We start from the raw sequence: 17,459 nt of genomic DNA, 5'->3' as shown, positions 1-17,459 counted from the left end.
TATCTCTATAAACTTTCAAAAGTTGCAATAACACCTTTAAATATTAAAAAAAAATACCCAGAAAAGTTTAAAAGTTTTATTTTTTATTTTTTATTTTTTTGAAAATTTAAGTCTTTTTTAGATTTTTTAAAAAATTTAAAAATATTAAATGAAACTTTTAAAAGTTTTAGAAATGTTTTTTAAACGAAAGATCAAGAGTATTTTTTTTTTATTATTAATTTGACATATATATTAAATTAGTATCATATTAGTTGACCATGAAAAAGCATGGAAACAACCATATTTAATATGAATATTATAGTTGATGGTCCCCAGAAAAACATTATATGAAAAAAAGAAGAGTGCGCGCAAAAATATAAAGTAGAAAAAAAAAAAAAACATGCTACAATTACAAATACATTTATTTTGTAACAATTTAATACACGTAATTTTTGTCAAAGCACGATCCAACTTTATCTAATTATTTATTTTTTTTTTTTTTAATTGAGTTGACATGATTAATATAATGATACAATTAAAAGAATTGATTAACCCAATAATCTCATACAATATTTTTTTTAACGAAAGTATTTATAAAAAATTGTTCAAATATAAAATCATTCCCAAAATTAAACAATACAATTAAAACTTTGATCTGTAAAGCTCATTAACCCAAGCCATTAACAGCTAAGAACTTTTATTTAAAAAATAAATAAATAAATAGACTCTCCAAAAATTGTTTTTTTTTTTTTTTTAATACATCCATTCAATTACTTAAGAGCCATAGAACTCTTTTCTTTCTTAAAAAAAATTGAAACCCAAGCTACCTAAATTATTAAGAGTTTGTGCAAAAAGACAATTTAATAATCATATCATATGTAACACGATATCAAACTATGATATTTTATATCAATTCATGCGTAGCTCCGCAACTAAGACATTTGTATTCTTGATTAAAGAAATTAAAAGGAAAAAGAAAAAAAATCCAAATCTCACAAAATATTCTAAAACTTTAGAATATATTTTTAAAAGGTTTCTACTTTTTTATATATATAAAAAAAAAAATCAAATTACTTTATGATTATTTTTTAAGATAAAAAGGTGTTAAATAGAGTTTTTTTAATAAAAAAAATCACTAATCTTATTTTTCACGTAAAGACAAAGATCTGGGTGATGCTCATGGCACTGAAAGTGGTAGTGTTAGATTAGGGTTATTTTATTTAGATTTTACTGTTTTCAATTGTAATTGTTTTAAAATTTTTATTATGAACTAGTATATGCATCCTTTGAAATTGATGCAAGTAATAACAATTTAATTTCAATAATAAAAATAGGGTGGTAGGAAAATAATAATAATAGAGTCTAGGTTGTATTGGTAGTATAATATATGTTTATAGAATTAATATAAGTAGGTTGTTTTGTTAGCAGCCTCGAGTGAAAGGTAGAAGAAGTAGTGAATGAGTCCACACCCATTTAAAATATTAGTGCATATGACTTCAAAAACTATACTTTATTGCATGAGAGAGGGGGAGAATGATTCATGAATTAATTTAAATTATCCCATTTCTATGTGATTCAAATATTTTAATATATCTAATTTAAGGTGTTTTTTAAACTGTCATCTTCAATAGATTTGGAACGAAATTGGATAAACTTTGCTTATAAACTTTGAAAATCTAAAAAAAAATCTCAAATACATCACTCCATATTTGAAATAACCCTATAGGAACAAAGATAATCTATACATTTTTGGAAACATAGTAGAGATAATTAAATATTCCTTTACAATATTACCATGTATTCACGACTTAAATAAAATATCTTCTCCAAATAATTAATGTGGTAGATGCGAATAATTGATTTCAGACATGATAACTACTTTCTATATAAATATTTTCTTTTTACTTTTTTTTTTTTAAATAGTTTTTATAACTGTGGTTGTACATAAATTGTTTTGATCTATATGTGTGGCAAATATCTATTAGTGTATAGATATTTCTTGCTTTACGAGTCACGATCTTTTCACTCAAATAAATTCACCATTGTTGTCATGTGAAGGTCCTCTAACTTTTCACTTGTTTGGATTCTAGTAACAATAGTTGACACTATCTGTAAGAGAAAAAAAGTTTGCCGGTAAAATTTGTTAGTCCGATCAAGGATGAGAAGATGATGAAAAGGATCGGTTGTGTTCATACTTCCTCTATTGTTTTGCATGAGTTTGCATATCTAACCCCAACCGTGGTGTGACTTAAGACATGTGCTATCTTAGTTTTTCAGGTAAAGGTAAAGCTCCTACGCACGGATGACGATGAACGCTGAGAAGGTCATGAAAGTCAAAATGGGGCATAATAGGACAGTTGAATGTTTTGAAATTTAAATTAGTAGATGATAGGTCGAGTTGGATTTCAATTAGTCATTGTTTGGTGTTTTTCTAAAGTTTGGTTTACATTTAAAACTATGTTAGGTTGAATTTCATGTTCTGAACTAATTAGGTAAGACTATGGCTTTATTTTAAAGATGTTTATTATGAACTTTCACATTTATATTTTAAGCATGCATGGGTTGATGTCACTAATTAAGTTAAGAAAATTAGGGACGTTATAGACCATTTTCTTCACTCACGCGAAGTTCTACGAGACCTCTATTCCTCCTTTAGATGGGATGTCCTCCACTATGTCTCATGAGTAGGATGTTATGAATGACCTCCAATTTTTCTCATCTAGATGAGATGTCCCGATTAGAATTTACTAATAGGATGTCACGATCAGCACACTCATGTGTTAACAGGGAGAGAATTAAAGGTTATTTTAAGGAATAGTTTTCAAAATTGTCAAGTTATTAAAAACCCAATAAGAGTTAACATCTTAGCTTAAGGTTGCAATTAAGAGCCTACAAATAAATACATATAAATTACATAAACATTCCCCGATTATATACAACTCGAATTTAGTGGTCCTCTACACCAACATTCCCGAACGCTCCCATAGTAAGTAGCCAATTGCGTCCTATTATTTATGTTATGATATCGTAATGAACTATGTGATGCATGTATTTTCTTTTATGTTTTTATTATGATACTATGTTGATGTGACCATTTTTATGTCTGGCGAGACATTATGATGTACCATGTATGATAAGCATAAATAAAGTTACATGAATATGTATGTAAGCTTCAGAAAGAATTTACATCATAATAAATATGGAAGTATTATATGTATCATCTCATTGAACCATGATTTTAATATAGGACCTCATGCATGATGTGTGTGATATTATCATGGATTATTTTTTTAGCATGCTATGCATAGGCACTTATTCGTGTACTTTTTTTCTTTTTTTTCGTTAGTGTTCAGTAGTGCGAGCATGCACTAACCCATAGTCAGACCTAAAGGGAATGAACTTTTTGTCCTTATAACGGAAGCAATGGGAATCATTTTGATTTCATTAAGAATTAAAATAAAGAATTTAACATAAGAGGAAGAACTCCACATTTGTAGAAATTATTGGAGGCAAACCTCCTTGGTTTGTTCCAACGACGAAGAAGTTCCTCATGCAAGCGTGTTCCAACAGTGTAGAAATTCCTCATGCAAACCTTTAATTGTAGCATAAGATGACTAGGAATACAAAATACATCTTGGAACACCCTCATGCAAACCACATGCTTGGAACGCCCACATAAGATGACTCAATTAAATGAACAATTAAGCTCAATTTATGTAAATTGATATTCTTTTCATGTTAAACCATGATAGACGATTCTATGCTTACTAATTAGAATAAATGGAACAATTAATAAGAAAATGGTTTGTATGAGTGCAAAATTGATTACGAAAAAGCTTGGTATAACTATACTTTTGTAGAGCTATCGGTGACCTATCCTTCACTGTTGAGATTTTCTTTCTAGTCAGAATAGGGTTGGATATATAGTACTTTCTTACGCATGACCCACACATGCGCACATGGACGAATCGAGCGGGTTCATATACATACCCCTAAGCCTGGCTCATCAAGCTAGCACATGCTCACACTATCAGACGCCATAGAGGGTAAGGGCCTACAAAATATCATGGCGAACATAGATGTTGTAAGATATGCATTCATACTAAACATTACGGGAAAGTATCCCGATGCATATGTCATACAAAATGCATGAGGTCCCATAACATTAAAACATGACATATATTCTTGAGGTTAGACATACCTCCATTCTTTTTTTAACATACCGTTTCTATGAGACATACATATGTGATACTTTTCATATTATTCATGATTAACATACCTGGCTTTTTGACATTGAATGGTTAATATGACGTGGCACAATAAGGTTCATGCATCATAAAACATCAATAACTTAACATAGTTTCATGATATAACATAATCATATTATAGTATAACTGATAACATAGCATCGTACGCGACATAACATATATCATAGCATAAATATAACATAACGCACATCAATCATAAAACACAACAGGTACAGGGGCCACATAGCAAGTATCATTCATACAACAAACAAGTCATCCAACCAAGCCAACATGTAGTAACAATCTTTATCCAATCCTTTTCCATTTTTAAAATTAATTTCACATACATTTAATTATTCAACAAGTTGGAACAACAAAAAAGAAAAAAACAAAATCATTTCGTTCATTCGTGTTCATAAGAACGAACAAACATAAAGCAATAGGTAGAAAACTTGACAAGATTAGTAATGTCCAAAACATTAGAGTTAAGTGTACAAAGACATTAATAAATTAAACATAACATCGAAGCTATCTTTTAAAATAGAAAAATAGGCGATATGTTCCACAAAATTAATGGCAACATTTGAAAGGAATCTTGTTAGAATATTCGGATATATTTATTTGGAAAGGTCATAGTCATAGGAAAATGAAGCACAATATAGAAGTTTATCCTGAGAAAGAGCCAATTAAAGCCTTCCTAACCCTTAAAAGTATATACCATAGAAGAAGACTTGGGAGCAAAAGAATAATAAAATTGTGATGTCTCAGAATCTTTCATTGTCAAAGATACCCATAGCCCCCACTTGGATCTAATGGTCTCAAGTATATAACTTTTTTTGAGAGAGAAAGGGGAAATGGTCCCTTGGGACAACCAAAAGCCAATTCGCCAAAATGGCTCTTTTTATTCATAAATTATAGCATTTTGGGTTTGATTTCAATGAGGAAGAGAGATTATCCATATGGGAATATGTCCTAATTGGAATAATTAAACCCTTTGTATCCACTTTTTGGGAACGTGCATAGGAACACAAATCAACTATATTGTAATATTATCAAACATGTTGGAATCAATTTAATAATTTTAAATTATGGGCTTAAACCTTTTTTATTTAAAAAATATTGATACATAGTTAAGTCGTATCAATTTGTTAATTTTGATTGAATTGTGGAAACTCTGAGGTCATATCACTTCAAATGGGTAAAAACTAATAATTTAAAAGATTAGAGCTTTAATGTTTTTAGTTTAATGATGAGAATAATAAGAAATAAGAAGAAGAATAGATCTATATGAACTGAACCACATATTCAAAGTTAGGGGACAGCCTTTGTTATGAAACAGACTACAGAAAGCTTCTTTTGTCCATTGCCAAACCCAATCTGGACGTTAACGCAAAGGCACTCATTTCTAGAATTGACCTTCTTTTCTTTCTTGGATTTTCTTTTTATAAAATTAATTGGTTTTTGTATTAAATTGGTCTCTAATTTTTTTCAATTTCAATAAATTATTGTACTTAGTTATAACTTATGCTTCTAAGATACATTTATTTTATCATGTCTTACCTTTCGTAACAAATTTGTTTTTGTTTTTTAAATTTTAAAAAACAAAGCTGTTCAACATCTTTTTTTTTTTTTTTTCCTTAAATTATAAGTTTCAAAAGCCAAAATCTTACCTTTTTTAAAAAAAGAATCATTGATGTCTATTTTTCCAGATATTTTCTTTCTTCCCTACTTTTCTGTATCTGTCTCTTATAGTAACGTATCTTTCATTTTCTCCATATACATAATAGTTTAAAGTCTTAAGGAACTTATTTGAAAAGACCAAATAACATTGTCACGCTTTATTACACTCTAATAGTATCAAACAACCTCATATTTTTGTCCATTATTTTTGTTGTTGTTTGATATCCTGATATTATTCAGAATCATGTGTATGAAAAAAACTGACAAAATATACACAAAACAGTCAAAATATCAGATAAATGACAGAACCAAGCATCATGACAGCATAACATAAAAAATATTTACCAAGAACTAAAATGAATTAATTTGTGAAAGTTTTTAATTACATGTGTGACTAAGAATAGATTAAGCTTGTAGGTTTTAAAAATTACAATGCATGCTTAAACATTTACTCGAATCTAAAAATGTTATGAAATTTTCTATGAAAATTAAAAATTAAAAAAATAACACATCCTCCAAACGCTAAATGGCAAAAACTCAAAAACAAATATTCCACTTAAAGAAATAGCGTTTTCTGTAAACTACGGGCATTGAACACCAACATTAACAAAATATTATGTTAAAAAAAAGAAATATATTTATTTTGAATTATTCTAATCAGATTTGATATATTCTCTTAATATGTTGCTACAAAGACCTAAGACCATCTAGAACAGCTCTACGAATATCTTCACTATACGAACTAAGAACTACTGCAACCAATGTCCAGCAAGCTACTACCACTGATACAGTATCTGGTAAAACATGTTATTGGCTCTTTAAATGGGTCTTAAATTCGTCCATCGATGGCCAATATGGAGGGCAGGTGTGTGGCAACAATTCGGCCAAGCACCCTTCTATACCTGCAAGCGAAAACAATGACTTGAGATACAATGTGCCAAAAAATGAGCTGAACCTTTGGAATGACTTATGAAAAGGTAAAAAGAGTACATTTAAAAATTTTGATGGAATTGGGTGACATCGTCGGTTGTGCTTTTAAGGATCCTAAGTATCTGCCATTGTTCAGTCAGAAGGTTCGCATTTCCGTCAACTTTTGTGTCTGGTAGGGAGTCAAGACATAGCTGCTTTAATAAACCTAAAGACGCCTCATTTCTGGGCGTTCGTTGTTAGGCTCCTAATCCTCCCTAAGAGTCATCTAGTGGTTCTCTTTTCTAGCATTAAGTGTAGTCCTTGCCCCTCTTCCTCCCCTTTATTTTTTCTTGCTATGGAAGGTTAATGTTTCCATGAATGTAAAATTCTTTGGAGTTGTCAGTTTACCAGAAGTTGCACTGGGGAATCAACAAAATGGATTGGATTCCGGAACACACTTCCTTCCTATTAGGGCCGCAATGGTGTATTCTCGGTAGAAAGATCAGGTCAATTGCTTTGGGGTTGTCAGTTTGCTCATCATATTTGAAACTGCTATTCGAGGTTTATGGAATTTGTTTGTCCAGGAACAGGTGAAATTTTATGATGGAGAAGGTTCTCCTTCACCCTACTCTTAAGGAAAAGGGAATTGTTCTCTAGAGAGCTAATTTTTTTGCAGTTCTATAGAGAATGTGGATTAAGAGAAATAATATGATCTCCATGAATGAGATCTTGGTAGGAGGTTTGTTCCCAAGCCAAGTCGAACTCCCTGATTTCAGTCTCTGTAAGATAGAAACCCTTTCTACTATCGTTAGGTTAGTTCCTATTTGCTCCTCTTTGGCCACCATTTTTGTAGGATCATGTTGCAAACCTCTATTTGGCCCTTTTGTATCCATTCATATTTCAATGAAGGCTTGATTTTTCAATTATTTTCAAGCGAACGAAAATAGAAGTACATGAGTATGTTAGTTAATCAATTCCATCACGAAAGGGAACTACTTATCATGCTGAGCTTAAAAATGAAAGAATAAGCCCTACTAAGAAAGAAATAAGATTCCAAAAGCATGCCAGAACTGAAGCCAGTATCATAACTAACCATAATGAGCTTGTAAAAATTATGGTTCAACAGTTGAGAGGAAGGACTGGATTCCGAAAACAATAAATAACAGCCCACCTGAGAGAGCAACCTGAAAAGGAGAAACGAAAATTTAATTTTTCTGCTCAACAATGATAACAGTAAGCAACTAGCATGAGAAGAGTGAATCAATTGTGGAGTACTATTTTCTCAGATATTTGTGATGCCAAGCTCCTTCCTCCAAGGACTGCAGCAGTTGTACACAATGCCTGTCCCCTGAGAGAGAAATTATTAATGACATTTAACAAATAGGCAGATGTGACAGGATAAATGCAGTAGGAAGTAGGTGACTAATTGTGCTGTTGTCCATTCACATCCATTAAGGTTGTCATCAACACAAGATAAAAGTAGGTTCCCCATTGAGACCAATTACTTGCAATAAAACTTCCATTCTTGCTTTATAACAAAATTAAAGTCGGCAGCAGCTAGTCGACCAACTATAAAAATTGTCATTAAAAAGAAGTTGGGAGGATAGAACAATTATGAAGTAATGCAATAATTGGAAAAGATAAAATATGACATTTAACTAATTGAAAAGGATAAACAAGAAGTAAGGAGGTGGTTGCCATAATTGAAAAAGATAAAATATGCAATGCAGCAATGTATACTAGATGGTTATGATACCTGAACTTTCTGGAGGAATCTTGCTCATAATTATGCAAAATACAGATATCTAATACTTTAAGCAATGAGGCTCTATCATGCACATAATTTTTTTTATACAAGAAACAATTTCATTGATGTAAGAAATTTACAAAAATGAGATTTCAAAAAGCTCTCCCAATTAACTACAAGGGAAGCATAAGAGTAAGAAACAAAGAGATTTGAACATTTACACCAGGAAATAGCATAGTAGATAACGGATTAAAGAACAATTCAAGGAATTGCACTTTTTCCCAGAAAAACTATTCGGTTTCATCCTTTCCAAAGAATCCAATAGAAAACCCTAGTAATGTTCATCCACTGTAAAGCCTTGATATTCTTGAACAAGTGCCCTAACAGAATTAAGATGAGTAAATCCTTAACATTTCTAGGAGAAACCAAAGTGAGAAAAACTAATTCAAGAGTATTCCAGAATCTACTTGCAAATGGACAGTGTTTGAAGATGTGACTCAGGGATTCATCAACGGCTTGCCAAAGAGAGCACCACGCAGGGGATAAAGCCATGAATGGCATATGCCTCCGAAGAACATCTTTGGTATTGATGGCTCTCAGTGATCGCTCCCAAAGGAAAATTTTGATTTTCTCTGGGTATTTTATTTGACCTTCCATGTGGCTTTAGACAAAGACTCAAGGAGGCAAGTGCCATCACCCATGTCTGACAAAAAAAGAGATTTAATAGAGAATTGTCCATTGGGATTAAGGAGCCACCTCCAAGAATTCTCTACTTAAGTGAGGACATTGGGGTCAAGATCGGGGCTGAGGTCTGCCCATTCTAATGTCTCTTCATCTTTCAAGTTTCTCCCAAGTCTAAGGTCCCAGAATCTGTTGGTATTGTTCCAAACTTCTTTAACCGTGGCCACTTTGCAGTGAGAAATCTATACATGTGAGGGTAACGAGAAGCGAATGAGGAGCTAGTTACTCAAGAATCAGTCCAGAAAAGATATTGGCACCATCCCCAACTTGATGACAAATGCAGCTTGTGATAAGATTTTGCTGCTTACCAATAGCTCTCCAGGGGCCCCTTCAGTGGCTCATATAGCCCACAGTTTGAATAAGTCGATGACCCAAATTTTCCTTTAACAAGGCTTACTCCACAAAGCATTTTTGTCCTGGTTATACCGCTAAACTCGCTTTGCCAAAAGAGCATTATTTTGGCCCCTCGTGGAATGTTGTCCAAGGCCTCCTTGATCTATCAGATAAAGGATATTGCTCCATCTAACAAGATGCTGTCGACTATCATTCAAACCCCCTTAAGAAATCTCTGAACAATCTTTCCATCTCCTAGCCCACCTAAATAGGTAAATGAAACAAGTGTAGGAAGATTGGATACCGAACCCTGGAGTGTGAGTCTTACTCCTTTGGATGTAAATGTAGATCACCATGCCGATAGTCTTAACTCACTTTTTTTCCCTATAAGTGGAGCTCAGAAACCGCTAGTCTTGGGTGCACCATTGAGAAGAAGTCCCAAATATGGCCAATCACCTAACTTACGCCCATATTACTGTGGTATAACCTTGATCACTGTGGGTTCCACGTTGATACAAATAATCTCTTATTTATGAAGATGGATACTGTGACCCAAAGCCTGATCAAAAGTATTAACCACCAGGAGCAGATTATGAACTAATGACTCATCTTCAAACTCTGAAAAAGGATTGTGTCATCCGCAAACTGAATGTAATTGATACTCAAGTGGTATTGGCCGACCCAAAAGCCTCTGATATGACCTCCATATTCAGCTTTGGTGAGCAAACGGCTAAGATTAACCATTATATGATAAAAAGAAGTGGGGATAAAGGATCCTCTTGTCTAAGGCCGAGAGATGCAAGAATTTTACACAAGGGCAGCCATTTATCAGTATTGAGAAGTTTGCTTTGGAGATACACTCCAATCCATGTTCTCCATTTTAATCCAAAACCTTTAGCAGAGAAGATTCATTCAAGAAATGCTCAATCCACCTTATCAAAGGCCTTGCAAGTATCAAGTTTAATGATCACACCATTTCACTTCTTTCTTTGTCATTTATCAATGAGATCATTATCCATAATTGATGCATCAAGAATTTGTCTAATTTCAATAAAAGTTGTTCGGTAATCAGTAATGGCCACCTATCAAGCATCAAGTTTCTTTGGAATTAACTCTATATAAATTTCATTTAAACTGGCATTAATAATCCCCTTCTTAAGAACAAATCTTGAAACAATTTCATGATATCATCTTTAAGGTTGATCCAACATTTTTTAAACAATTAAAATATAAACCCATGTGATTTTTTTGAGCCAAGGAGCTTAACTACATTCCAAACTTCAAATTCTATAAACTCATCTTCCAAACTTGCTGATATATCTATCAATAGGACTCCACTCGATATCTATGGGGAAGGTTGTCAAATTATCTTTTGTCCCATAAAGTTCTCTATAGAACCCAATGAAGTCTGAGACAGTCTCAGCACGAATGGCATCTTCTTCTGGAAATCCTAGCCCATTAAGAAGGCTTCTTCATAGGTGGATAAGATTACCATAATAGTGTTCTTCTTTTCTTTGTGGCCATAATATGGTGGAAGAAGGTGGAATTAGTATCTTCGTCTTCAATCCATTTTTTCTTATATTTTTGCTTCCATTTTTGTTCCTCGTGGGCTGCTAAAGATAAAAATATTTGCCTTCATCGTCTTTCCTTGTGAAAGTTGTGCTAAAGAGATGGGCCCAGATTCCTCCAAGTTGTCTAGGATAGATATTTCAGTCAACAATTGAATCTTCTTTGTAGTTAGAACTGAGACTCTTTTTTAGATCTTTAAGCTTGATTATAAAGCCATGACTAGGCTAGCCTCGCGAGGGGGTGTTCTTCCACCAATAATCAGATAAAGGCAATAAAGAATGGTGTAGTAACCACATGTTTCAATCGGAAAAGGGAAGGACACCATTTACAGCTACCAATATAGAGAGTTAAGGAGGAAATGGTCAGATGTTGGGCAATCAAGTTTGTGAAATTAAAATCTCTAGCAATCAACCAATTTTCCGTGCATAAACGAGATCGGTTGTATAGTTCTTGCAAAAAAGGTGGCCTCTCTTGATATCTGTGGGTCATACACATTCGTGATCGAAAACTGAAAACCATCAGCAAGGTAAGGAGAAGGGAGAGAGGAACAAACCTTTGGTGATGTGAGAAGAGACAATGGTTGGACCATTCCACATGATGATGATCCCCACATAAGCATCTAAATGAGTCCAACTAATATTCCTATCGCTCCATAATGACTTAATGATAAGTCAATTGACATACGCCAATTTAGTTCCTATAGTATGACCGCAGTTGGATTGAATTTAAGGAGAAAGGTTTTAATGAGGGCCCTATTTTGCCAATCTCCAATGCCTCTTACCTTCCAAGTAACAATATCATGAGGTGACCTCCCCCCCAATGAGAGGTTTGACAAAGATTTTTTTGTAATTGATATTTGACGCAAGCCCCACCAGCTCTCTATACTAGCTTCCACTGGGAACCAGCAGTAGTCTTTTTAGCTGCTTCTACAAAACCTCCACAAGAGTCTCCAGTGGCTTTCAATGTTTCAGGGTACTAGCAATCTAAAAGGAGCTTTTGTATTTTAATCCATCCTCCATAAGATGGAAACACAGGGCATCTCGACTGTGCTTCTACACTATTGTTCGAACTTTAATTTATAACCTCCAATTTTTAGTCAATCCCTAGTGGAACAAAGAGATGGGATTTTCACACATTGATCACATCACACGCGGAAGGGATTTAAATGACGGGAAACGTGGAAGAGCAATTGAAGACAACAAGTGATCTTGTACCATTCGCCATGAAAATTTCTTCCCGTAAAAATCACTGCTTGGTCCTAGAGGGAAGTGTCAAGCAACTGTGCATCGAAAGGGTCCATAAAAGCATGGTCATTGGCAATCACGATTATTTTGAATGAGGCAACAAGTGCAAATGGGAGCTTTGTAGAGGTGGATCCATTTAATGAAGGAAGCACGGGGTTTTTTGGTTGGTGGGAGGGTTTACGAGAAGGCATAAAAGCAACCCTTGATGGGTGGAGGGTTTTGGGTATAGGTGATCTAGCTTTTATGGAAGGGAAGGGGTAGTTTGCTATAAGCTTATAAAAAGCATCTCGTTCTTTCTTTCTTCGCCCATAGGTATGAGGAGTTTGCTTACACAACCATTGTCATGAGGAAGGGTGACCTTGGCAAAGAGTACCCTTTTTGTTTGAATTTTTTTCAACCCAAATGGTTGCTTTGGAAAAGCGCTCTACCCTAAGGAACTTCTGGCTACAAGAAACAAAGAGCAAGACATGTGTAGTAGCAACAAGCCATTTCAAAGTTTCCAATGCAAAGCTATGAAGAAGGACTTGTCTCGATTAAACTCTAAAATCTTCACTCCACTCCCACGATATCTCTTGTCCAGCTCTATGGAGTACTTTCTTTTGATGGTAACAGTTCTCTTCTTAAAGGGTGGGTTTATCGCCACTGCAAGGGTAAGTGGTGGTAGGAGGGGTGAGTTTGGTCATGGTTACCAGAGGGAGAAAAGTGAAGGGTTGGGGTGAGAGGGAGAGAGAGCCAGCATTTATGCTTTTGAAGTTTCTTTTTTCTATCATGCACACAACGAATTCTATAAACGAATGCAAAACACATTTGACGCTCATAGGACAAAGTGGAGTCTATTGGAAAAACACTGAAGAAAAAAATATCAATAGGAATAGCCTCATACAAGAAGAACCGATCTCAAATACAAGGGTACAGTTCATAGGCACAACTTACAAAATTCCACCAAGAACAACACCAACTGGGTCTTCATCTGCAGCTAAGCCAATCGTTGCTAACTGACAAAGGCAGCAAAATCTTAGTACTTTGGAGTGAAACAACAAGTTAGATAGAAAGGGTCATTCTCAGTTTTGGTACTTACCTGACTCTTGTCACCCCATTCGCCAAAAAAGGTAATGGAAAATGCCTGCAGAAACTCAAGGGAAAAATTGGAAAGTTAATAAATCTTACAACTATATTTGACTGAATTATCAAAGGCTATAAAAATATAACCTTTAAATATATTGGTGACAAGAACTGCAAGAGAAATGACCGATTCTGTTTCTTCACATCATCATCATCAACCTGTCATGAGGTCAAGTGTTATGATGCCAAATTACCATGCGATTATCCATATATCAACAATTTCCACATGCAAATCCGTAAATGAAAATAGAAATACTATAGCTTCTCCTTACTTCTGTAAAAATAAATTCAACTAGTGTTTTATCCCGTAACAAAACAGTAAGAATAACAATCAATTTAGAGAGAGAGAGATTTATATCAACAATCTGCAAGAAGGTTTCTAAACTCTCAATCATCTTAATATAGTTGGTCTATGTTCATCTGAGATCAAAACAGAAAACGTTATAATAATTCAGAGATGGAGGGAGGTTAGGCAGACCATAGATTGCCTGTGAGAGAAAGCAAAGGATATGCGCTATCAAATGTGTAAAGAAGATATAAGAAAAAATGACTACAGGAAGCAGATTCACATCATGCATCTAGGAGTCCTCTCAAATCCTTACAAGATGTCAAGTAGAACTTGTTGAACTTTTTATATTAACACAATAGAACACAGTAAACTTTTTGAAATGACTAGACTGGATGACAGTTTATAAGGGGTAAGAGGACGTATAATCTCTTTCTGATAGTACAATATACCTTATTGCCATCTTTGGAACCTTTTTTGTTAGCCTTCAGATCAGCATCCTAAGAACAAGAGACACCTGAGTAAAGAAATGGATTCCCACCTGCGTGTGTGCAGAAGGGATTTAAAAAATTAAAAAACTAACCAATCTAGCTTCAACTTCAGCCAATTCTTCAGACTCCCTGCCAATAAAATATAAACAAAGCAGAGTCAGTGGAGACAGCTGTTGATTTGGTTACTTATATGCACACATAAAATTAAAGTACTATTTGGAGAAAAAATATAAAATAACAAAGGAATCATTACCCTCCATCATTAAATGCATCCCACAAAGACCACAGTCCAAAACCAAGGAACAATAGCGTTGTTACATGATGAGTCCATTTACGTGAAATCTGCATAAAATTAGAGTACATCACAATGCAAAGAAGAACTGGGGAAGAAAGGACCTGAGAGAGTCCAAAAATGATTCTTGTTCAAGAAAACCAAAGAAAGGGTATCATTTAGGCTTAACAATAAGAAAGATAGTAGCTAAATTGCCTAAGATGATATCAAGAGCTCAAAGAAGTACCATACCATTGCAAGTTTAAAACTCTCAAATTATTTGTCGAAAAGAAATTCATTCAGATGAATGCTTTAATACTCCAACTTACCAATGCCACATAGCATATCAAGACCTTATTTCTAATTGCATTCGTGAAGGCTTCTGCCCTTCAACAGAGCAAAAAAAAAAAAAATCTAAGTAACTTGACAGTTGGTTTTATACTTCAACATTGCAAATCTACTATTTTTGCATCCCACAATATTAAGCACAGACAACAAATAGCCATGCAAAATTAACATCTGCAACAAATGCATAAAGAAGCTGCACTTAAAATTGTCACTCATTCAAGCCCTAGCAGGTAAAAGAAATTAAACAGGCAAGTATGAAGCATTCAATTTGAGCGATCAATTTTCTTACCAGATTTGGTGCAGCCCAACCAACCAGAGCAGAAAGAATGGTCATTACCTTCAAAACAGAAAAAGTTCTAGTTAGATGCAATGACGTAGACAGGGAAGCTGGTAAAGGCACATGCAATGAAGAAACGATGTATGACAACTTTTGACAAACATACTTACAATCAAAGCCGACAGACAACCAGACAAGACAAGTCTCCTTGGATGCCGCATTGCCATGATCTTTAAACAGAGGATTAAAACATGAGAAGTGAGTCAGCATTCGGAATTTCGTAGAAAACTATTAGGAAAGCAATATTTATTCAAAAAGAGTTGAGAAATACATCAAAAAATTGTAGACAAATTTCGGCAGTTTAATCTTATCAAGACTTGAGTACAAGGACCCCTCTCTAAAACAAATCACAAATCATATGGTGCTAAAATGTCCTCCATGACGACTTGCGATACCTAGGTCTTTCACATAACAGATAAAACCAAATATATTACTTCAAATTCATGATTTTATGACACCATAGCGTCAAATGAAATTGCAGTGCTTGCATAAAAAATAAAAAATAAAGAAAAAATCAGTTTTTCACTTTCTTTTTAAAAATATATATTAAAAACCGTTTTATGAAAATAGCCCTGCTAGAACAATTTTTGCACCAGCTTCTTCCGAGTTTTTTTTTTTTTTTTTAACTGAAATGCATCAAGCCCCACTATGAGTCACCACTTTCCCAACTTGTTAATGAAGCATACAAGTATTTTGTTATTGGGTTATGCAGCTCCTTTAAGTGTGGAACACAATCGTCAGTAACTAAACAAGTCAAAAAGTTATAAGAGTGTACAATTCGGTATTCTCCTTTGAACATATCCATGTACGAATGTATCAAAAGAGAAACTTTGACCAACTTGGTGAAAGTGAGGAAAACAAGGGGGAAACCAACAGCGACAGGAACAATGTCTAGGCAAAACAACCGAATCGCATTTCCGTCACCAGGTAAGCGGGGAGAAAAGTCATCAAGAACGAGTAGAAGATCCACACCGCAAACGACTAAAAGTGCTTTATCAGGAAGGAACTTATGCTTGAAAAAAGGGGGAAAATGCTTCCTTGTGGGCCTCAAATAAGTCCCCACTCGCACTAATAAGCAATTAAGCCGATAACTACAAAACGTAATCCTAAAACAAACTTTAAAATCCACTAAGCGAAATGGCACGGCATACATATTCCATTTCGAAGTCAACTTTCGGATAAAAACGGATGGCTAGCTTATACCAGAAGACACTAGTTACAGATTTATCGAAAAAATAAATTAAAAAAAAAAAAAAACAGAAATTCACAAGGATCAACTAACCGCAGCAGCGAAGAATGTTTTATCCCCGATCTCGGAGAGCAGAGTCATCGCAAGCGACTTCGTAAAACCCTAAGAAAGCAAAGCAAAAGGAAGAAAAAATCATGAGATTAAATAGAGAAAAAAATCCGAAGAGAATCAGCGAAATTTGAATAAGAGAGATGAAACACCTGGATGATGGATGTGGCCATCGCGATCGGTGGAGAACAAAGGAAGTGAAGAGGCGAGTGAGGAGAAGAAGGAAGTGAAGATTAGAAAGGAGCGTCAGAGTATGGATTCTCCGACAGGCTCCGAATCCCCAAAGTGGGATGAAAGGGATCAGTGGCTGTGTAACTCACCAAGTCCCCTTGTAAGTTCAGAACGAGACGAAGGAAAAAAGAGGGATTTTGGAGAAAGGCCTTTTTGGCTTCTTCCTCTTTGCGAATGAAGAATATTTCATTTTACACTAAATTAATAAATATACTCCAACCATATTTTGTCCTTAATTAAAAATAAATAAATTATTAAACTTTTTAAACTTTTAAATTTTTTTAATGGTTTTGATACCATACTTCAGAAATATACAGCATTATTTTTTTAAATATTTTTTTAAAAAATTAATCTATCCCACTTTTCATTCGTTTGTCTCTAAACTCTTATTATTTCTTTCCTCTTATTTTAAATAAAATAATATTCTCTCGTTTCTAAGCATTTTAAAATATAATTTTAAGAAACTTTAATACCCACCTAGCCACCTTCTTTGGATTTATGAGCTCTTATGCAAACGTAACACATTTATACATAAATATTAAAATTCACAACGCCCTATATTAACTTAATGTCTAAGAATTTAAATTATGTTATCTTATGCATGTGTTATGGTCTTTACTTGTGATG

The 17,459-nt window shown here is 34.0% G+C and overlaps 1 protein-coding gene across 1 annotated transcript; it reads right to left on the bottom strand.

Annotated features, from left to right (window-relative positions):
- Window positions 1-6,530: 6,530 nt before the first annotated feature.
- On the bottom strand, window positions 6,531-17,020 carry LOC111799723 (GDT1-like protein 4). Its single transcript, XM_023683176.2, has 13 exons — window positions 16,754-17,020; window positions 16,587-16,655; window positions 15,415-15,474; window positions 15,257-15,304; window positions 14,602-14,690; window positions 14,441-14,477; window positions 14,310-14,357; window positions 13,659-13,730; window positions 13,528-13,572; window positions 13,383-13,444; window positions 8,091-8,163; window positions 7,909-7,999; window positions 6,531-6,808 (listed from the first exon to the last, which is right to left on the bottom strand). The coding sequence occupies exons 1-12, from the start codon at window positions 16,772-16,774 to the stop codon at window positions 7,928-7,930; spliced, it is 696 nt and encodes a 231-aa protein (XP_023538944.2). The 5' UTR covers window positions 16,775-17,020; the 3' UTR covers window positions 6,531-6,808; window positions 7,909-7,927.
- Window positions 17,021-17,459: the final 439 nt, after the last annotated feature.

This window comes from Cucurbita pepo, chromosome 1 (genome assembly GCF_057944985.1).
Source record: "Cucurbita pepo subsp. pepo isolate OVF chromosome 1, ASM5794498v1, whole genome shotgun sequence".
In the NCBI taxonomy this organism is placed as follows: domain Eukaryota; kingdom Viridiplantae; phylum Streptophyta; class Magnoliopsida; order Cucurbitales; family Cucurbitaceae; genus Cucurbita; species Cucurbita pepo.
Note: the sequence above shows the minus strand (reverse complement) of the source record. Positions and strands in the feature narration are given on the sequence as shown.

Coding starts and splice junctions, on each gene's coding strand:
- LOC111799723 (XM_023683176.2), bottom strand. CDS start 16,774: ATGGCCACATCCATCATCCAG. Junction 16,656..16,753: donor TGGCCACATCCATCATCCAG/GTGTTTCATCTC, acceptor TTGCTTTCTTAG/GGTTTTACGAAGTCGCTTGC. Junction 15,305..15,414: donor GTTGTCTGTCGGCTTTGATT/GTAAGTATGTTT, acceptor TCTGTTTTGAAG/GTAATGACCATTCTTTCTGC.